The 21,230-nt window shown below is 38.8% G+C and overlaps 2 protein-coding genes across 2 annotated transcripts in view; one reads left to right on the top strand and one right to left on the bottom strand.

Moving 5' to 3' along the window:
- Positions 1-1,250: 1,250 nt before the first annotated feature.
- Positions 1,251-7,712, top strand: LOC141301405 (cation channel sperm-associated protein 2-like). Its single transcript, XM_073831639.1, has 10 exons — positions 1,251-1,449; positions 2,735-2,905; positions 3,013-3,081; positions 3,159-3,331; positions 4,789-4,950; positions 5,031-5,155; positions 5,248-5,423; positions 7,079-7,175; positions 7,305-7,573; positions 7,681-7,712. The coding sequence occupies exons 1-10, from the start codon at positions 1,251-1,253 to the stop codon at positions 7,710-7,712; spliced, it is 1,473 nt and encodes a 490-aa protein (XP_073687740.1).
- An 8,061-nt stretch (positions 7,713-15,773) lies between these two features.
- dock4a (dedicator of cytokinesis 4a) overlaps positions 15,774-21,230 on the bottom strand; it is an 81,989-nt gene continuing 76,532 nt past the window's right edge. Inside the window, exons 44-52 of the mRNA XM_073831638.1 lie at positions 21,138-21,221; positions 20,650-20,769; positions 20,051-20,178; positions 19,744-19,864; positions 19,281-19,362; positions 19,017-19,126; positions 16,985-17,060; positions 16,763-16,824; positions 15,774-16,672 (exon numbers count right to left, since the gene is read on the bottom strand). Coding sequence (XP_073687739.1) covers positions 16,268-16,672; positions 16,763-16,824; positions 16,985-17,060; positions 19,017-19,126; positions 19,281-19,362; positions 19,744-19,864; positions 20,051-20,178; positions 20,650-20,769; positions 21,138-21,221 — 1,188 coding nt within the window. The 3' untranslated portion in view covers positions 15,774-16,267. The remainder of the gene's footprint in view (positions 16,673-16,762; positions 16,825-16,984; positions 17,061-19,016; positions 19,127-19,280; positions 19,363-19,743; positions 19,865-20,050; positions 20,179-20,649; positions 20,770-21,137; positions 21,222-21,230) is intronic.

The following is a 21,230-nucleotide window of genomic DNA, read 5'->3' as shown; positions in this document are numbered from 1 at the left end:
ATAATTAAGCTCAACAAGAATAATTTGCAATCCATTACCAATCCGAGAATAATTTCCTTGATAATATTTCAGCAGTTATGTTAGGCTATGTGTATTATTTTCTTTTCCAGCTATTTACAATCAAAACTAGCAATGACAGAATTAATCACTATTCATTTAATCGAACAGTAAAAAGATTTGAAATTTTATGTGATTCAGTTCGATTCATTCGATTCACTCACAAACTAAATCGTTACCACTGTAATGTTACCGTAATATTTAAAAAAAATAATAAAACTAAAGCTGTCTACTTTGGTAAATATTGTAACTAAGAATTATGTTTTGGAAACGTCTTTAAGTGTAATATTTAAATGGAAAATAATTAATTAAAGATGTAGTTGGAAAGAGTCCTTCTGCCCCCTACTGTGTATATTGGTCATTGCACACAACCAAGTCACATCAGTTTACCGATTTATAGTTTATTAATATCGACAAACCTGCTTGCAAAATATAAATAAATAAATAACTTGACGTAACCTTAAGCGATTACATATAAACTCTTCTGCTCTTAAACTCTTAGTAGGCCTGTGTAAAAGATCTGAAATCGTTTCAATTCAGTTTGATTCATTCGATTCACTCACACACTGAATCGTTTGCAGCGGTTTCTTATAGGCCCTACTCAAAAAGGAGGGGACACTTAAAACACAGAAGAAAATTGTTGCAGGGTACAAATGTCTCTTTATTGTGTGTGAAGCTTTTGAACAGTTGGGCGCATTATTATTTATTATTTTCTTTGTTTTTTTTGACAGGCTTCAGGTAAGAAGTAACTAATAACAGCCTACTATAAGTTAAGTAACCAAGGTTACTGTAATATTTCTAAAAGAAAAAAACGTAAATTAAAGCTGACTATATGGGTAAATATTTAAAAACACTTAACATTAATAACTAAGAATTATTATTAGAAACCTCTGAGATTTTTATTTAAATGGAAAATGATTCAGATATAAGTTAGTTGGAAAGAGTCCTTCTGCCCCCTACAGGGTATGGTCACTGCACACAACAAAGTTACCTCAGTTTGCCGATTTATTTTTTTAATTAACATCAACAAACCTGCTCGAAAATTAAAAATAAATAACGTTAAATAAATAAATAACTTGACGTCATCTAAAGCATGACATTTAAAGCTTTTGACCGTTATTTTTTTTTGACCGTTAAACTCGGTTTCAGATTAGTAACGTTATGTTGAATTGAGTTTCTCTTTCCCCCCAGATATGAGCAGTGTCAGTAAAGGTCAGGAAAATAAAGCCTGTGAAAAGCAACATGAGGACAACACTTCCAGCGAGGAAAGCCTTTCTCCCAGAGTGCAGATTATTCGAAGAAAATTCATCAACATGTTGGATTCCTGCGATCTACTCCCAGAGCGAGAGGAGCATAAACACAGGCCAAAGCACACCGTCAAGGATGTGACTGGTAAGATATAAATCATGTTTTAAGTGTTAGTAAATTGCAATGTGCTGATTTAGGCCATATTAATACGTTTTAACCTTAATTACAAATACACTGGGGTATTAAAACCTGCCCTCAGGTAACGGAGTTTGACAGCTTGACAAGCTTTGCGATCTCTTGAGCCGTGTCGTGAGCCGTGCTTCCTAAAATTTATGGGAAATTACTGATTTATCCTGATATATTATACAGATAACTACTTTTTAATTATTAACTGTGAACTGTAAGAATTAATGGTACCAGGGTTCAAATAAGTCAAATAAGTTAAACTGATAAAAATGAGTACACTTAAAGAGTTCACTTCTGAGGGGATGATCATGTCACGACATTATGACAAGCTGAAAGATAAGCTGGTAACAGGGTTCACTTTCAAGGGGTATAGAGGGTTTGCAGTTGCGGTTTGGTCAGTTACCTGGTTGTGTGGCGATATTGGAGATACTCAGATGTAAAAAATAAGGTGTAAAGTCGGCCACACTAAAACTCCAAAAATATCAAAAATATTTATTTTTAAAACAACTTTCGCATAGCGTATGTGACGTTTCCAGCACGCAGGCTCTTCATCAGACCACGATGAAGACCAGACGTCTGATGAAGAACCTGCGTGCTGGAAACGTCACATACGCTATGTGAAAGTTGTTTTAAAAATAAATATTTTTGATATTTTTGGAGCTTTGGTGTTGCCGACTTTATACACTTTATTTTGTACTTGTTGCTTTTTAGTCGAGCATCCATTTGAGACTGATGTGCGTGCTTTTGTTTAATTTTTCTTCAGATACTCGGATGTAAACAATACCATGGATTGCACGGTTATGTACTACTGAAGGTGTTATTCTGCTCGTTTATGCTGTCTAAACCATGAGAAACATATGTGGAAGCTGCTAAATAATATAGAGAAGGACTAAGTAACCAGGAAAGGGTGCAATATTCTGACAAACTAAAGCTAATACAAATGCCTTTTTTTCCTTCAGTTTTCTGTACTTTTCTCCTTGATTTGTTATAAATTTTGTTACTCTGTAGTACTCCAAATGTTTTTCACGGTCCGACGGATTGGTACAGCCCAAAACATTACAATAATTAACCATTTTTAGCAGCAATAGTTTCGTTCGGTTCAGTGGCATTCGTTTACATTCAGTGCTGCCAAAATGGCAGATTGGTGATGCGTTTTGAAAACACTCAATTACAATGTCAGTTGAAAAGAACAAAGACAAAACAAATTTAAAAAAAAAAGTTTTTTTGCACATTTGTGTCTTAGATCAGGAGCGATACACCAGTCTGGAGAATGAATATGATCACTTGGTGAAGTTTGACGTCCGTCGCCAGAAAAAGGAAAACATTACCCTAGAGCAACGCAGACTGACCCGAGTGCTGACCCGCCATTCCAGATACCCTCCTCTGAATATGTTCGCACACTGGATCTTGGAGAGTATCCTTTTATACAAAACAAATTGTGTATTCCAAAAAAAGAAAAAAAGGCTGTTTTTAAATTCGAGACCGTCTGAAAGTATGATTTCCTTAATATAAATATATTAGGCAGTCTGTTTAAAAATCTCATGATTGTCCTTACCATTTTGAACATTATTATACTAGCAGTAGAAGCAGGTGAGAAGTCATTAGCTAAGTTGGTCTATGTTATAATATGTGAATCACTCATGAGCTTTCTTTGTTTGCGTATTCAGAGTTTCATGACTATAAGGATCCAAGCGTGGACGACCTCTTCGAGGTTCTGCAACTACTGAACTGGACTATTCTAGAAATTTACATTCTCGAAATCATCCTGAAGTGGCTGGACGATTTCTGGCTGTTTTGGAGAAGTCCATGGAACGTATTTGATTTTGCCGTGACTCTGATGGTATGAATGTTAAAAATGAAGTACTAATTTAATTTGTTCTTTGTTTGATTTAGTCTGGGTTACAGTGAGACACTTACAGTGGAAGGGAATGCGGTCGATTTGTAATCTGTAAAAGCTAGTTTTTCAATAGTATAGCCACAAGACACAAACAGTATGTTAGCATGATAATTGCATGCAGGGTGAAAAGCGGGACTAAATTACCAGGAGGGGGCTGAGGATTGAAATTTTATTTTCCTTTAAATATAATTTTAAGATCACAATAAACAATAAAAACACCAATCGTGAACCCCCCCCCCCCCCTTTTTTTTTTAGGGGGGCCCCTTAGCTGAGTTAGTGCCCCCTGTTTGCATGAACATTACTATTATCTTTGTAAAGTTATAGAAAAGTTCCATTTTTACAATTTTTGCGACACTGTCAAACATAAATCCTTCTATCCTATCGCATTAAAAAACTGTATACACCTTTCACATTCTCAGATCAGTTTTGAAACGTGAGCTTATAAAACAGTCGTAACTTAATATTTTCCAACTAAAACCCTATTGTATCTGATCTGTAAGTGAAGTTTATAATAACATATAAACTGATAATTATAAGTATTGACTCAATTGGGACTAATAAAATAAAATGAAATTCCTTTCAGCTTATAACACGTGTATGCTGTAATTCATAAGATATGGTTCATTTATGTCAGTTACATCTTTTGCCTGTTTATAGTGCCTTTGTGCCTTGAGACTAAAATTAAAAGAGGTAAAAAAAAAAATTGAAATCTTTTTTTTTTTTAAATCGTGGAAAGCTTCAGTTTACTGAAAAGTGAAACAGTTTAAATTAAATGGTTATACCTCTTGAAATAATTTTACGAATTACAGAAGTAATGTGAAAAAAAAAACATGAAAAAAATATTGTGTAAATCCAAATATCATCAGTCTTTTAGTTTATTGAAAGCTGAAACAGTTTAGTTTAAATGGTTATACCTCTTAAAACTATTTGTAAAAATCTGAATGTAAAAAAGTAAAAAAAGTGAAATTTTTAGAGAAAATCTTAAAGTTGACAAAAACAAAATAACAGAAAACAAAGGATGAATGCTTCAGGGTTAAAACTGACTTGAATGTGATAGGAGAGTTAAAGGAACTGTTAACCCAGAAATTAAAATTTTCTGAAAATGCTGAAGACGGTATGTTCTGATAATCTTTTGGACGTTTGGTAATGCTAAATTTCTATATGAGTTGTTTATAATTTTTTGTTGTTTATCCATTTTTGTTGTATATCTTTTTTTTAATATATATTTATTTCCACTGTGAGTTCCTCAATTTGACCTCAATTTTAATCGTTCAAATGACATTTTTTGTCTAACTGTAATCAAGTGCTATCAAATGAGGAAACTTGTATTAAACCTGGAATAGTCTTTCATAATGTACACATTCGATCACCAAATTGACAGCTTAATTTTTTTCTGTTAGCCTATGCTTCCAGCATTTCTCCCCCAGACCTTCAAAGGAACACTTATACCACAGAAATTCTTAAAACTGCTCACCCAGTTTCGCATTCTCCGATGTTTGAAGATCGTCTCCAGATTCCACAACATTCGTCTTATGTTGCAGATAATCTACAAAGCATGTCGGGTATGCAATTATCCATAAAGCTAGTACTGTGTAAGAAACAATGTTTCATGAAAACTAATGATGTTAACTTCTTTCAACAGACTGTGAAAATGATTTTTCCAGTGTTGTTAATGAACTTCTTAGTTTTCGCTGTGTTTGGAGTTCTTCTGTTCGACAAATACACCAAGTCCAATGTTGAAGGTCTGCTCTACAAGGATGATTTCAAGTGAGGGCATTTTCATTGTAAAAACTTGAACAGTTTATTTTATTAAGTGTGGGTTTGATGTTCTGAATGGACGTGCTTATCTTCTTTTTTAGAGATATACCCAGTGCATTCATCACACTCTTCAGTATTTTCACCTTTGAGCACTGGCTTGATTTACTAAAAGACATTCAGAAAGTTCCAGAGCTAAACCATCTTCTCTGTGGATTGTTTATTATGGTGTGGCTTGCATTTGCAGCCTTAATGAGCTGCGTGTTTATCACTCTTTTAAGTAAGTATTCTTACAATCAGCTGTTTTCTGCCACTGAAAAAAAAAAGAATAAAAAATGGTTATTGGTTATTTGGACTTACTTTCTTAGAATTGCTGATATAAATGCATAGTTGTGAGAAATAAAGTCAGAATTGCAAGATAAAAACTCTTAATTCTAACTTTTTTTTCTTCCAAATGCAAGTTTGTATCTCACAGTTCTGACTTTTTTCTTGCGAGTTTATATCTTGTAATTCTGACCTTTTTCTCAGAATTGTGAGATAAAAACGTGCAATTGTGAGATAAGTCAGAATTGTGAGAGATAAACTCACAATTGCGATTTATTAAGTCAGAATTGTGAGATATGAACTTGCAATTCTGAGAATATATCAGTCTTTTTTCCCCCCTCAAAACTGGACTTTATATTTCAATTCTGACTTTTTTCTTGCAAATGCGAGTTTATATCTCAATTCTGTGAAAAAAAGTCATAATTGCGAGCAAAAAGTCAGAATTACGAAGTCAGAATTGTAAGTTTTTATCTCGCAATTCTGACTTTATTTCTCGCAATTATGAGTTTATATCACACAATTCTGAGAAAAAAGTCAGAATTTCGAGATATAAACTTGCAGTTGCAAGAAAGTCAGTATTATGACATACAAACTCGCATTTGCGAGAAAGGCAGAATTGCAAGTTGTCTCATAATTCTGACTTTATTTCTCGTAATTGTGAGTTTATAACAAGCAATTCAATTGAGAAAAAACTTCAGAATTGCAAGGAAAAAAGAATTGTGAGATAAACTCACATTTGCGAGAAAAAAGTCAGAATTGCAAGTTTTTATCTCATACATAATTCTGACTTTATTTCTCGTAATTGTGAGTTTATAACACGCAATTTTGAGAAAAAACGTCAGAATTGTGAGCAAAGTCTGAATTGTGAGAATTCTGACTTTTTTCTTACAATTGTGAGAAATAAAGTCAGAATTGTTAAATACAAACTTGCATTTGTGTGAAAATCCTTTTTTTCTTCAGATTGTGAGATATAAACTTGCAATTGAGTTGCAAAGTCTAGGAAAAAAGACTGATATGTTCTCAGAATGGCGAGTTCTGACTTGTGGTCTGTTTTGTTGTGTTTTCCTAGTGTTTTTCCCCCCTGTGGTTCCTTTGATTTGGTTTATTCCTGTGTCTCCCCCTATTGTTCTGTTTGTATTAGTTTACCCTTGCCCATATTTGGACTTCCCCCTCGTTATCCTGGATTGTGTATACCTGTCCTTGTTTAGTTTCCACTCTGCTTCTGTTTATAAGTCGTTTGTTTCTCAGTTTTCCTCATCTGGTCTTGAAATTTCGATGCGTCTGTTTTCTTTTGGATTATGTTTGTCATTTAATAAATACGTGTTTTTGTTTATACTCCTCACCCCCAGCAGTTGTGACAATAACTCACAATTGCGAGTTTATATCACACAAGATTTTTTATTCAGTGCTGGAAATGGGCCTCTATAATTTTTTTTTGATTCAGTGATACACAGAAATATGCCCAGAACAAGGTGAAAATAATTTCCTTTCTGAGTATATTTCTTCCAAAATATATATTTTTTTCTCTATGAAATTTTTTTTCTTGAGGTAACACGTGAGAAAATAGGATGCCCAGCAGCCCTACTGACTTTGTTTCCTTTATGTCCACAGTTGATGACTTTCAGCAAATTCGTAACAATCTCTCTAAAGAGGTGGAGCAACTGAAAATCCTGCGCAGAGCAGAGATTTTTAAAGCAAGTAATATAAGGTAGGTGAACAAATAATGTTTTCACTGTGGAGTGAAGGTGTTACTAGATGCCTGTAGTTTATGTGTATGTTATCTGTAGTTTTACTCGTTAAAACTCGTTAAGTGTCAACACTTAGTTTGTGATTTCAGCGCGATGAACCAAACAAACCAACTGAATGACGACAAACCTGCTAAAGATGACGGAAAAGACAAAAGTTCAAATGTTGGTTTGGACCGCCATACCATGAAAACTGAGCGAGAGTGGAACATGGGTCTGGAAGCGTTTATTCAGGCGGCTGAGCTCGAGGATGACTGTAAGATAGAGTGCTGGCACGAGGACAATCTCTACAGATACTTCGAGTTGATGGAAAAGCTCATGCACAACCTAGAGGAGATGGAGCGACTCCAGAATATATTAGGTGGGTATGAACACCAAGCGTTTTCATGATCAGCTATGCAAAAGAAGTGCAAAATGATAATTTGATTTATGTAAGTCACCAGTTACTTTTTATCTGTTGTGACACAGTTCAGGGTATACTTAACCTGTATGACTGCTGAGATAAGAAGAAAAATGCATCAGCAAACCTGCGCTGTGACTTCTGTTCTCCGTCACAAACACTAGAGGGAGGACTTTGACAATTATAGATGTTTTTTTGTTTGCTCACACTCTTAATAAAATGTATATAGTTTTAATAGTTTTTAGTAGACATGAGTAGACATTAGTAACATTAATATTAGTAAGGCAAAATTTCTCTTTATGATATATTGTAATGATATGATTGTTTTAAAGTAATAAATTGTAATAAATCTATCGTTCTGTCATTTTATCAGTCTGTGGTTTTAATATGTTTTTTAACATATGTCTTGTGACTTCACCTCAAATACTACTTAATTAGCAAAAGTGAGCACAGATCTCACTGAAACCACTGAGAAGAGCAACACTGGGAAGTGTGGTAACTCCTTTATACTTCAAGATGGCAAGACTTATCGCTTAAAGATACATATAAGCAGCTGCTTTATTTTACATGGATGTGGTTGCTTCACTGCGGCATCCATTTTGAAATCACATGACTTCACTTGCGTTTATGGAATAAATTAATCATGGCTGACTGCAAATACCTATAGGGGAGGCTGCAGACCTGGAGCAAGGCAGATCTACGGCTTAGGCAGTTTTACGCCCCTGTTGTTCCTGATGCGTCCAGTAGGGGGAGAATGATATACGGTGAAATAACAAAATTCAAATCAACTCAAGACACTTGTCAAAACTGAAATTTCGTGTCTTTTTTCATGATAACTGAGGTCTAGGGGCTATGTAACTACCACATAAGTTTCAAAACAGTCAATCTACAGCATTGTGAAATGGGCTTTACTACAGCAACAGTTACGTAGCTTACTGCATTCGGTGTTTGAAAAAGAAAAAACATTAAATATCATTCTGATATCACCAAGCCACAGCAGGCTACAGCATACATGACTGTACAGTGTTTCCCACAGGATTTTTTGAGACTGTGGTGGGTGGACCTTAGTCCCTCTAGGGGGGTCTGGGGGCATGCACCCCCGTAAGAAAATGTTGTACATTTAAAAGTTAAACCCATCTATCTGGTGCACTTGAGAGTTCAAAATTAAGAACTCCAACACAGGTTCAGTGTGCAAAGCTGGTGAATTGACTTAAAGTTTAAAGGGAACTATGTCTTCTTTTTAGTTGTAATATAGTGTCTCAGTCTAAATTACACTCACACTGGTGAATTTGGAAGCCAAACTAATTAGAATATAATAATAATTTTATATTATTATGCCTATGACAGTAATAGCCATATATTGTAAAACAATTTCACTGTAAAATAAATGAGTAAATAAATGAGTAATACATTAGTAAATAAAATAAATGAAATATAATGAGTATTTCACAGGTATAATACTTTACCTTATTCTACAGGGAAATTACAATACTTTTGTCCTAATTTCCATACTTGCAAGCAGGGCCTAAAACTAACTTTTTGCCACATCCGCCAATGGCTGGTGACTTGAGAAAATTTACCAGCCATAAATATTTTTTCCTGGCCATGAAACTGTTTTTGCAGTTGCTGCTACTACAACTAAACATATTTAATAATACACCAAAGAACCAACCATTGCATTTTAATCACAATACAAACAAAGATGAAACACGACTTTATTGATAAATAAGTTTTTTTCCTTTTAGTGACGTCAAAATATAATAATTTGCGTATCTGACTCGGAGTATTCCATATGTTTGTCAGTTGTTATGTTAAATAAAGCTTGCAACATGTCAGCCTGAAATGTACAGCTCATATTATCCTCTCATGCAGTTATAAATGCAGCGTTTTGACTGAACCACTTCTACTTTTGTTGCACTTAAAAGAGAACACTTTTTATAATTTTCTGAGTCATGAAAGAGTCTGCCTTTCTTTACTGCAAAGCGTTTGCTCTGTCTAGATGCGCTTAAATCTGCTCTAACGATGCGTACCTGTCACGTATCACACATGCGCACTTCAGTAAGCCGACAGAAAGCGGGTTATTGCGTTTATTTGCTGCCCGAAATTGGGGCAGGAGGCAGAAAAACCGACCGGTTTATGTTTATGCCGATTATGACCTTACTCCGGTAAAAGAAAACGGGTTACCGCGTTTACATGACGCCCTTCACCCTCCCCTTCGCGCTCCCTCCCGCCGGTGTATTTCACACAGGACGATCAACGCCCCTGCCCTGATGCGAGCGGCTCGATTTCCTTTGGCGTTTCTGAGGAGGAAATGGTCTTTGATGACTCCATGTCCTTGACGGCCTCTGATGCGGACGAGTGGGCGTGTTCCGGCGAAGAGCCTGAAGCCCCGCCTCCTTGATGACGTCAGCGCTGGCGAACAGAGCGTATGCGGCGGACGGCCAGGCTGGCTCCGCCCTGCATACTATGTCTGTACTCCAAGTGTTTCAAGCCAAACTTCTCCGTGACATGGACGAGTCTGGCCGTGAACTGAGTGCTTTTAGCGAGCTGCGCACCGCAACGGACCTCGCCTTGCGTGCAACCAAGGCAACAGCCCAAGCGGTCGGGAAGGCTATGGCCAACCTAGTGGCGCTGGAGCGCCACCTGTGGCTGAACTTGACGGAGATCAGGGGCACTGAAAAGATGGCTTTCCTGGATTCGCCGATCTCTCAGAAAGGTCTGTTCGGCCCCGCTGTGGACGGCTTCACAGAGCGTTTCACGGAGGCACAGAAGACGTCGCAAGCGCTGCGTCACTTCCTGCCTAAACGCCCCAGTCCATTGGCGACTTTTTCAAGCCGCCCGAAGACGGCGTCCACACCGCAGCATGCAAAGCCCGCGCAGCCTCAGCTCTCGCAAAAGCCGGAGCCTGGTCTACAGCAGTGCCCCCGAACGGCAAGGAAATTCCCGTTTCCAAAGCGCCAAGGTCGCCCCTGCGTAGTGCTGGACCCTGAGCCGCAGAAGCCGTCCTGATGTGCGTGCGGAGAGGAAGAGAAAAAGGAGGATTCTCGCAGGTGCCGGAATTCCCTTAAAGAAAGCTTGCATGCATTCCCCGTCACTTCGAAAAATTCTGAGTGGTGGAGGTTTTCTGACCAGGCGCATCCCGCTAAGGCAGCGTGCGCCTCAAACTACTGCTGTGATAGCGGATCCACCTACTATAAAGAGCAATTTTCCTCTCCCCACACTTACACTCACACACATCAGCACATCCCCGTCCGGCGATGCGCTGTCATTATCAAAAATACTCAAGAATGCCAACGCTTCCTCTATAGGCGGTGAGTTAGCATCAATAAAATTAGAACCCCTCTCCGCTCAGCTGTCGGCTTGGAAAGCCATCCCCGGCGTGTCAGATTGGGTTTTAAAGACAGTGGAGCGAGGCTACTCACTTGAGTTCGCTCGCAGACAACCTGTATTCAGAGGTGTCGTTCAGACTTTGGTTACGGACAACGAGTCGTGTGTTCTTCGAGCCGAAGTACAAACAATGCTTGCGAAGGGCGCCATAGAAACGGTCCCCATAGCGAACAGAGAGTCAGGTTTTAACAGCCGGTATTTCCTCGTACCAAAGAAAGACGGCGGGCTCAGACCAATTCTCGATCTCAGACATCTGAATCAAGCTCTCATGCGACGGCCGTTCAGAATGTTAACTTTGAAACAGATCCTCGCACAAATTCGCCCCGAGGACTGGTTTCTGTCTGTGGATCTGAAAGACACGTACTTTCACATCCAAATAGCGCCCCGTCACAGAACGTTCTTGAGGTTTGCTTTCGAGGGAGTGGCTTACCAGTACACAGTTCTTCCTTTTGGACTGTCCCTGGCCCCTCGCACATTTACAAAATGTGTGGACGTGGCTCTCTCCCCTCTGAGACAGATGGGAATTCGCGTTTTAAACTACCTCGACGATTGGCTGCTGCTAGCCGACTCAGAACGTCAACTGATAGCTCACAGGTCGTTACTGCTAGACCACCTGAAGCGCTTAGGGTTGAAAATCAACATGTCCAAGAGTTGTCCCAGACAACGAATTTCCTTTCTGGGTACAGTCATAGACTCGATTCAAATGCGAGCTTGGATTACATCAGAATGCTCCCTAACTATTCAGCGAGCGCTGATGTCTTTCAAGTTGGGAACATTGCGTCCCTTGAAAGCATTTCAGAGGGCGCTCGGCCTCATGGCACGTAGTGGCTATGTACCGAAAGTGCTCTCAACATCGTTTAGATGTCATTTCCCTTATGGCCCTCCCTACTGCGGACGGTGAACAGGGTCCCAACCTGCTGTGTCCTGTCAGGACACTCAGAGTTTACTTTGAGCGTTCTGCGTCTTTCAGACAGTCAGAACAGCTCTTTGTATGCTTTGGAGGTCGCTCTAAAGGGCTGCCAGTTACAAAGCAAAGATTGTCACGATGGATTGTTGACGCTATAGCCTTGGCTTATGCCTCGGCTGATCGTTTAGATGTCATTTCCCTTAGGGCCCTCCCTACTGCGGACGGCGAACAGGGTCCCAACCTGCTGTGTCCTGTCAGGACACTCAGAGTTTACTTTGAGCGTTCTGCGTCTTTCAGACAGCCAGAACAGCTCTTTGTATGCTTTGGAGGTCGCTCTAAAGGGCTGCCAGTTACAAAGCAAAGATTGTCACGATGGATTGTTGATGCTATAGCCTTGGCTTATGCCTCGGCTGACCTGCAGTGCCCTATCGGGGTGAAGGCCCACTCCACTAGAGGGATGGCCTCGTCCTGGGCGTGGTCTAGCGGAATTTCTATTGGGGAGATCTGTGCGGCTGCCGGCTGGTCGTCACCATCTACCTTTATTAGATTTTACAATCTGGACGTGCTCGCCTTGCAGATGCGGGTGTTATCTGCTTAAGTTCTCTCGCACCCCCTTATTAGTGGGTGGAGTTATGTTAAAGCAGACCTCAGGTTGACCTTGGGTCTCTTATTAGCTCAGGTCTTTTGGGCCCTCAAGAAGTGCTTTTAGACTGGGCTTCTGAGCAGGCTAGTTCTGTTCTTGCTTTTAGCACGGCGTGACTGGATACGTTCCCCATTAGCAGCCGTCAAAAATGACGACGCAACGAGAGTTACCTTTCGAAGGGGAACGCTCCGGTTACTCACGTAACCTCGGTTCCCTGAGATAAGGGAACGAGCGTTGCGTAAGTTGCCGTGCTAAACTTGCACATGAGTCGATGCTGTCGCTTCAGTCGTTTGATTCTGATGATATGGTGCTTTTCGCCGACTTGTATAGCAGTCAGCTCCGCCCTTTCTGGTGGGTGAAAGCACCATTGGTTTGTGCAACTTCACAAACGTTAACAAATCAGACTTCAGTATCGGAGTAAACAGGAGTTACCCCATTAGCAGTCGTCAAAAATGACGACGCAACGCTCGTTCCCTTATCTCAGGGAACCGAGGTTAGGTGAGTAACCGGAGCGTTTTCTCCATATAGTGGACTTCAATGGGGACAATGGGTTGAAGGTCCAAATTGCAGTGTCAATGCAGTTTCACAAGGCTCAATCCTAGCCAAGAAATAAGGGTCTTATCTAGCAAAAAATGTCTTGGACATTGTAGTTTCCACCAAAATATTGCTTAACCAAAAAAAAAAAAAAAAAACGGGATCTCCATTGAACAGTACACAGAAGCTGTGGTAAATGTTTAAATATGGAAAACATAGTAAAAGGTTGTTAGCAGTTAGCAGGCAATTTATAAAAACTCACCTTTACATCAATCAACCTTTATTTGTTTGATGGTTAATATTCAACATTTACAAATAAAAACTTTAGTTGCAACATTCAAAGCTATGAACTGGTTACATTTTCATATAAACACCTTTTGTACAAAATCTGTAACACAGGCTATATGGAATACTTTCATCCCATCGTATGATATAAAGTACAACTTTACAAGTTCAAAAAATTGAACAGAAAGAGTATAATCCATAAAAAGGAGGGTGAAAGGAGAGAACAGGACAGGAGAAATACAGGCGTGACTAGAGTTGAAGTCCTACGACTTGACCATTGGCAATCTATCGAAATTACAAAACGTGATTGCCGAAAATGAGCAACTCTGGTAGCATGGCAATATGAGAACATAGCTGCAAAGCCGTTAATAAAATTACGGTGCCCATCTTTAAGTATTTTGTAATCATTCCAAGGTTAGTTCGATTCTTCACACTTGCCAAAAAATACAGCATATTATACTTTGTATTTATTTACAAAAATGCAATGATACAAGAAAATCACAGGGAATATTTCTGCCAAGAACAATTTTTATCAAGTACAGACCATTTCAATTGTCTACACATGATTGATAATGTAAACTGACCGCCGAAGGGCTGCTGATGTTGCCGTGTTTTGAAGTTGCATTTTAACAACTAAATATATCAAATATTTATTATCCAATATTTATTAAAAGATTGTGGGCTGGCAGTGAAAAAGCTGTTTGTTACTATCAAATTTAGGTCAAAATGAGGCAAGTTTTCTTTCGTAGGAAGGGATGTAGCAACACACTCACGTGGCAATTTGTAACTATTTTAGATTGGTGGCTTTATGATAGCTTTGAATTTGTATGCTTTCATTAATGACGGTTATTTTTAGGGTTGAACCTTCATGCTTACGTTTTACGAAAACACATTTTCATAAAATTCATATGAATTCAAACGAAATTGCCACCTCTTAATATAGTTGTTTTCCCTGTGAGATCGGGTCAGTGTTTTCTTTGAAATAAACTTCGGAAATGTCCAAAATCAGCATTTTTGTTGAATATTTGATCACATTGGCTTTGTTAAAAAGAAAAATGAATGTTTTAATGTTGTCAGTATGTTTCCATGCTAAAAAATTACACATGTAATGAGAAAATAATTCATTTTTTTAATGAAAATGCGATGGAATTTTTTTCCGAAGGAAACAAATAATGAAACAATATAAATGAACATCAATTCCACACAGCATTTCCTAAACTTTTGTGTTTATCATCTACAACCTAGAGTCCAAATAAGATCCCAAATTGAATTTCTAACCGTAATGTGAAAAGTTCCGTCAGATTTAATGTTTAAAGGAGAAAGAAAACAGGTTTGATCTGGCCAATATCGTTTGGAAGTGACTGCGGCGACACAACCCGATTTGGGATCAGGCTGCTGGGAAAAGTCATCTCAGAACTAGATGATGTTTGTTTCTATCACTCTCTGCAAACTACAAAGGTTATATTGCTTTGTACTGCTCATGCCCCATGCAGTCTTGATCTACGCCTCTGCACACGGTTTAAGAAGCACATTGTTGAGCACTAGCGGTCACGCTAACTCAGTTAAGCTTTCCTAACTACTCTTACTGACAAAGAAGTTAATACTGTTTGCATCTTTGGCACAATACTCGGAGACCACACAATTTCATCACATTGGCACATTTAAACGGTCAGGCAGTTCTCGGTAGATACGAGGCTACGATAGAAAAAAACCAAACACTAAGAAATATGTAGCACCTTTTAGCCATTCCAGAAAGTACAAAGCTGTTAAAACGGGACGCAGGTCTAGCTGTACGCCTCGGTTTGTGTAAGACCAAAAACAAAAAAAACTGCTGTAGTGTGGAAAGAAAAGCTGTACAACACTGATTTTGTACTTCTATCAAAAATACCTTGCTAGCAATATGTTTCAGAGCACTCTAAATGGGATATGGACCTGCCAGATCTTCAGATTTTGCTGTAAATTACATGCCATTTCAAAGCGAACATAATCTCTTCATGGCTTTTCTAGTACATTTCATTTCCAGCCATAACTGCGCCGAGATGGCCGGTTCAGTTCGTCAGTGAAGAACAATTCTGAGCTGCGCTTTAGACTGCGTCTAAAGAGCCGATCCACAAAATAGTCACGAAACCATCAAATAGGCAGCTTAAAAATGAAATTAAGATGATCTACTTAATATCAATTGACATAAAAAGGAAAACATTCATCAAGGGAGCATTCGGTTTCACTTTCAATTCGATTTTAGAAAACAAACCGCAAAATTAAAAATCAAAATGTATGGAGGACTGAGAGTGACATACTGTATTATAAATCTTTTGTCAATAAAAAAATAAAAAATAAATAAATCATGAAATGTGTTAATAAATACAGTTCAAAGTCCAATGAATTTACCTATGTATTAACGTGATTAAAATAATATTAAAATAATAAATGATTTGAAAAAACTAATTAAATTGCCTATTTGACAAATAAATACAATTATAAACATAATAAAATAATGTTTCTTTACAAAGAAATCAATAGAGCTTAAATGATATGTATAAATAAATAAATAATATTACGTATAAGACTGTGATGTATTAATATTAAGATTTATTGACATATTTATCGAAAATTTAATTATTTTAGTATAACTAAAGCATGAAATGTGTAATGTAAAACGTGCATTGGACTTTGACATATTTATGAACAATGTTTTTTATTGACCTTCTTATTTATGGACACTTTTCTTTAAAAGATTTGAAAGATTTCTTCATAAATATCCCACTCCTAGTCCTCCACATAAATACACCTCCTTGCATTTGAAAACATTGCCAATTATGATACATAACCTACAGTTATTTTACAGTAAACTGCTGCAAAAAATGCGCCGTAGTCCAAGTTTCCGGTTACCGCTGACGCGCTACAGCTGAGAGACCTTCCTGGGTGTGGGCCGGTGACGGGGTTCTGAATTAATTCGCTGCACGCGGCTCAGTTGGGGTTTGCCGGTCAGGCTGGGGTTGTCGGTACTGGGTGGCACTGACAAACTGTGAGGCAGTGGCGTTGCTCGCCGGGGATTGTTCCGTTCGTAGACACTGTAGGGCGGAGGAGTCTTGCTGCCCCGGCGAATGGGCACATCAGCGGGGACGGCAGGGGGTAGAGGAGGATCGGGTGGTGGGAGGTCAATCCCACAAGTTTCAGAGACGCTGCAGCGGCTGAGAGACGAGATCCCGCTGCTGTAGCTGCCAGAGCGGGCAGGGGAGTGAGACACTAGGCTACCCATCGGCAAGCCGTCGGTTGGAGAGGGTGTGAGGGGCGGGATTATTGACTGCAGAACAAAACCAACGATGAACTTTGTTAGATACACCAACATATCACCAACTATTAACACAGAGTGACTTCAGCATAAACTAGTCACCTTCTGAGGGGAACGGGCAGTTGGCATGGGAGACAGTGACCTCACGTTCTTGCACAAAGATCCTGTTTAACACAAACACACACACACACACACACACACACACACACACACACACACACACACACACACACACACACACACAAAGAAAAGGACATGTCATTGAGCTGTACATAACTGATTCAAGTGTAACAGGTGTTTTCTGACAGCAGAAAGCTGTAGTACCTGTCTCAGGTGTGGGGAGATTGGGTTCACAGCGGGGTAATGCTGAATCCACTGGAATCTGGAACGGAATCATCCTCTGCAAAAAATATAATAAACAGAAATATCAGCGATGTAATACTAGGGAAGCCAAAAATTGAGTTATCTGACATTCTCACAATATTCGTTTCTAGAAACCGTTGGTGTGCGGAGACACATCCAAGCAGAAATGTAAAAATGAAAAGACTGATCGCAGCACAGTCTAACATACTGTGTAACCCCAGTTTAGGGGAACACAACAGGAACTGACAGCAGAACTGTCCAGGGAAAGACACTGATTTACCAAGGGAAACCATACCTTGAAAAGAACACACAGGATTACCAAGGGGAATCTCATGTATGGGCATCCAGTCCAGTCTAGGGAGTAACTAAAGCCTCGTTCAGACTGTCAGCCCAAATCCGATTTGTATGCAAATCCGATTGAAATCCGATCATAGTTAGGTAGTCTGAACAGCAACGAACTACATGAAATCTGATTTGGTCAAATCCGTTTCGAGCTTCATTCGTATGTGGTTTGGAATCCTATTCAAATCGGATTTCTGCTTTTTCACGTTTTCATACCACATAAAACGTAAACACGTCAGACGTTTTTGTGGAAAACATAACAAAAGTCTTTGCAGAAACAAGCTTGTGTTGCGAACTGCAAATCAAGCGGGAAAAGACAATATACAGCTAGTATACGCACCTCTTTGAGTTTTGATACCAGCAGAGACGGCAGCACAGAATAATGTCGCACAATCCAGCTTCCTGCGTTTCTGCCGCTGCTTTAGAAGACAAAATATAATCCAGCGCGACGGCAACGTTGTCATATCGCAAGACAGCATCTATATTGCAAACTGTAATGCTGTTATTGTTTTTAGCGTTGGCATAATAACGCAACGGCATTGCCATAGAAACCAACGCACATTCCGTAAAACGAAAGAACGCTTATGGACACACAAATCGGATTTGAACAGTTGCGATATGACTGTGTGGACAGTCAGTTATTCAAATCTGATTCCATCCAGATCTAGACAAAATCGGATTTGGGCTGACAGTCTGAACGAGGCTTAATGCTACCCAAGTACTCACCTCCAGCCTAACGCTCTTCCCAGCCCAAAGGAAGCATGGCCGTCGACTCAGCTTCCGACTCTGACTGTGCAGCCTCCGTAGCCAGAGGCTGCTTAAAAGAGATTTCAGCAACAGAAGACAAAAGCCCCTCTTCTGATGCTGTGATTGACATCTTTCCTCCTCAGGAGCCCAGAATGAGACACTGGGTCCACCATGAGACTGACCAGCACCTTCATTTGGGAGCTCAACTTTTCTACGCTGCAAGGAGACTGACCCGGCAGAACACCAACGCAGCCCTGAGGTCTTCAGAACCAGAGGAACCAGGCTCAAGGGAAGCCTCATAATAAATGAGAACGAAAACGTTCTCCGAAAGCTGTCTCAGCATGCTTACGGCCCAGATACGTGAGCGATCGTGCCCGTCATCAGAGGTAGGGAAACTACCACACCCAGAAGCACACAGTCACAAAGACATCTCTAAAGAAGCTCACGACCATGGAAGCTGTACAGGAAATGGCTTTTTCAGCCGTTGGAGCATCCAGTGGTGAAACACAGCAATTATCTGTGCTAACAGGGACAAACATATCACTGAATGCACTGTCTGGACAGAGCCAAAAATCTCCTGCAGACCGTAGATCTTGTAGTTTTTCTTGTTGTGTTTCTCATATGAGAAAGGCACTCACAACTGAATGAGTGGATGTATGTCACCATCTTATTTACACATATGTATGAGGAGTGGCTTGACATACAGATTCCACTTGACAAAAATCGTGTGATTGGGGCTCCCAAGTGAGACCCTCAACGTCAGTTTCGATGTAGCATTGAATGCAACTGAAAGGTATCAATGAATTCTTCAAAATAAAAAATGAAGCCCCATCCTACATTATTTCCCAATGAATATTCAGTTTGACATGTAACTGTTAAACAGTGATAGTGGAACCACTCTGACCTGTGTGGGGTCCAGCGGGCTTGGGAAAATGCCGCTGCAGAGTCTGTCCCGCGGAGAGAGGCAGGAGTTTTCTCTGGAGTGCTTGTGCTTGTCAGACGGCAGTGGAGAAGCTAATAAAGGCAAGCAGTGCGAGAGTTGAAATTATACAAAATAACAGAGGAAATAAGGCACTGCTGCAAAATGCTGCCAATTATGTTGCGGGCATTTCTAAGAACTGCTTGATTGCGAGTGCCAGATTTCTTATAACCTTTTGAATTCTCTCACCTCTATTGCTGGAGGGAGCAGAGCTGTTCACATTGTGTGAGCCAGAGTGATTCGAGCTGAGACTTGAGGTAGATGGACTAGGCTAGAAAAGGACAACAGATTTATAATGTGATTTTGTTGTTTTTTATGAAGATAATATAAATGATACTATAAATGATCATAATAGAAATAAACTATTTATATAAAAAAAATGTTAACATTGATTAATATGATATATAATGAATTAAAATAAACTATAAACAGTTTTAAAACCACTAAATGTCACATTTAAATTTATTCAGTGCTGCATTTTCTGGCCAAAAAATGAGGTTTGCACATTATTTACTTAAACAAAGCATATTTAAACAGACAAATTCATAATAAATAAATAAAAGTAAATGGTTGTTTGAATCTGAAAGATAGTAGCATTAACTTTCAGTAACTTTTAGTTCCCTAACACTAAGATTATTTTTTAATTACTTACTTGCATGTTAAAGACCTCATCCGAGCTCTCTGATTGGCCGGTAATGTTGCTCACTTCGTTTGAAGCCTGTGATGACAGTGAGGATGAGGAATATCTATTGACAGCTGGATAGCTGAGAGGACTGAAAGGGAATTGAAAGACACAAAAGAATAAATACAGAATAAATTCAGCAAACGTGTGTGTGCGTTCAAACCTGATTCAAAACATAAGCATTCCTAAATATCATCTATTCGGCAAAGCATTTCAGCTTGTATTTCAAAAATGCACACAAGAAACATTTTTAACATAGTGTTAAGATGGCACAAACCTGCGTCTCGCCACGATTCGGCCTCCCTCTGGGCTGATGGCATTAGGTACGGGGGTCCTGCACGTGCGCGGGCTGCCATTTGCAAAATGCAGAGGACTAACTCGCACGTAAGCGGGAAACTCTTGTGGCTAAAAAAAAAAAACAACTGTTATATAAAGTAGTTCATCAAATCGTCTGTTAAAATCAACACAATTGTTTAAAGATCATATTTGATTTCAATGCCTTTAGTGGCACTAAGTGGAACAGGTCTCTTAGTCACTCATTTGCTATTGGTCAGATAAACCCAGTGACCCCGCCAACTCATGCCATTGGTTAAGCCAATGCTGCTATGGCCAACTAGTGAGAATCTCTGATTGTCTGTCAATGCTTTTATCAATCATCAGCAGGAAAAATTGCTCTTAAAGTGATTCCAACATTTACGGTTTCTATGTGCCGTTATCATTTTAGTTGTGGTGTAGACTAACTAAAACGTTATAGTTATCGTCATTGCCCTTGTAGTTGCAAATTAAGTTGTGATATGCATTTTAACGTCCATAAATGTACACAATTCCACTTTAAGACCTCTGAATATGTATCTGCATGTACAAAAGTAAACATACTTGAATTCCCAGACTGGAGCGCATTACATGAAATTGGTCGACAAGCTTTTTATGTAATGGCCTCATATCCTGTGGAACGAACTTCTCATGCACTGCTAAACCAAATTCCAGAATATGGGCCTGCAAAAAGTTACAGAGAAAAAAGATTATTATAACAAACTAAATATTTATATAAATAATATAAAAAAAGTAAATTTACTTTCTGTATGAATGCTGGCTTCATTTTTTTTTTTTATATAATTTTCATAACATGTTTATATTCAACAGCTTTAAAATGATCATGTTTTGTAATCAAGCAAAATGTAAAAGTATTTTTGTATTTATTGTATTATTTTATTTGTTATTTTTAAAGTAAAAGTTTTTTTAAAACAAATATAATCAAATTTACCCATCATAAAAAATGTTTTAGTCATTGTATGAATAGCATTTTGATAGATTTATAACAAATGAACAGACAAAAAATATGACCCAAATAATTGTTTTTGTACCTGTTCAAACATCAGTTCCCTAAGACGAGTAATTTTCTCTCCATCCTCTGGGTGATTAGCGATGTAATCTTTCGCAAAGAATGCCTGCATGAG

Source organism: Garra rufa, chromosome 25, assembly GCF_049309525.1.
Source record: "Garra rufa chromosome 25, GarRuf1.0, whole genome shotgun sequence".
Classification (NCBI taxonomy): Eukaryota; Metazoa; Chordata; class Actinopteri; order Cypriniformes; family Cyprinidae; genus Garra; species Garra rufa.
The sequence above is the reverse complement of the archived record's forward strand: the minus strand, read 5'-3'. Positions and strand labels throughout refer to the sequence as shown.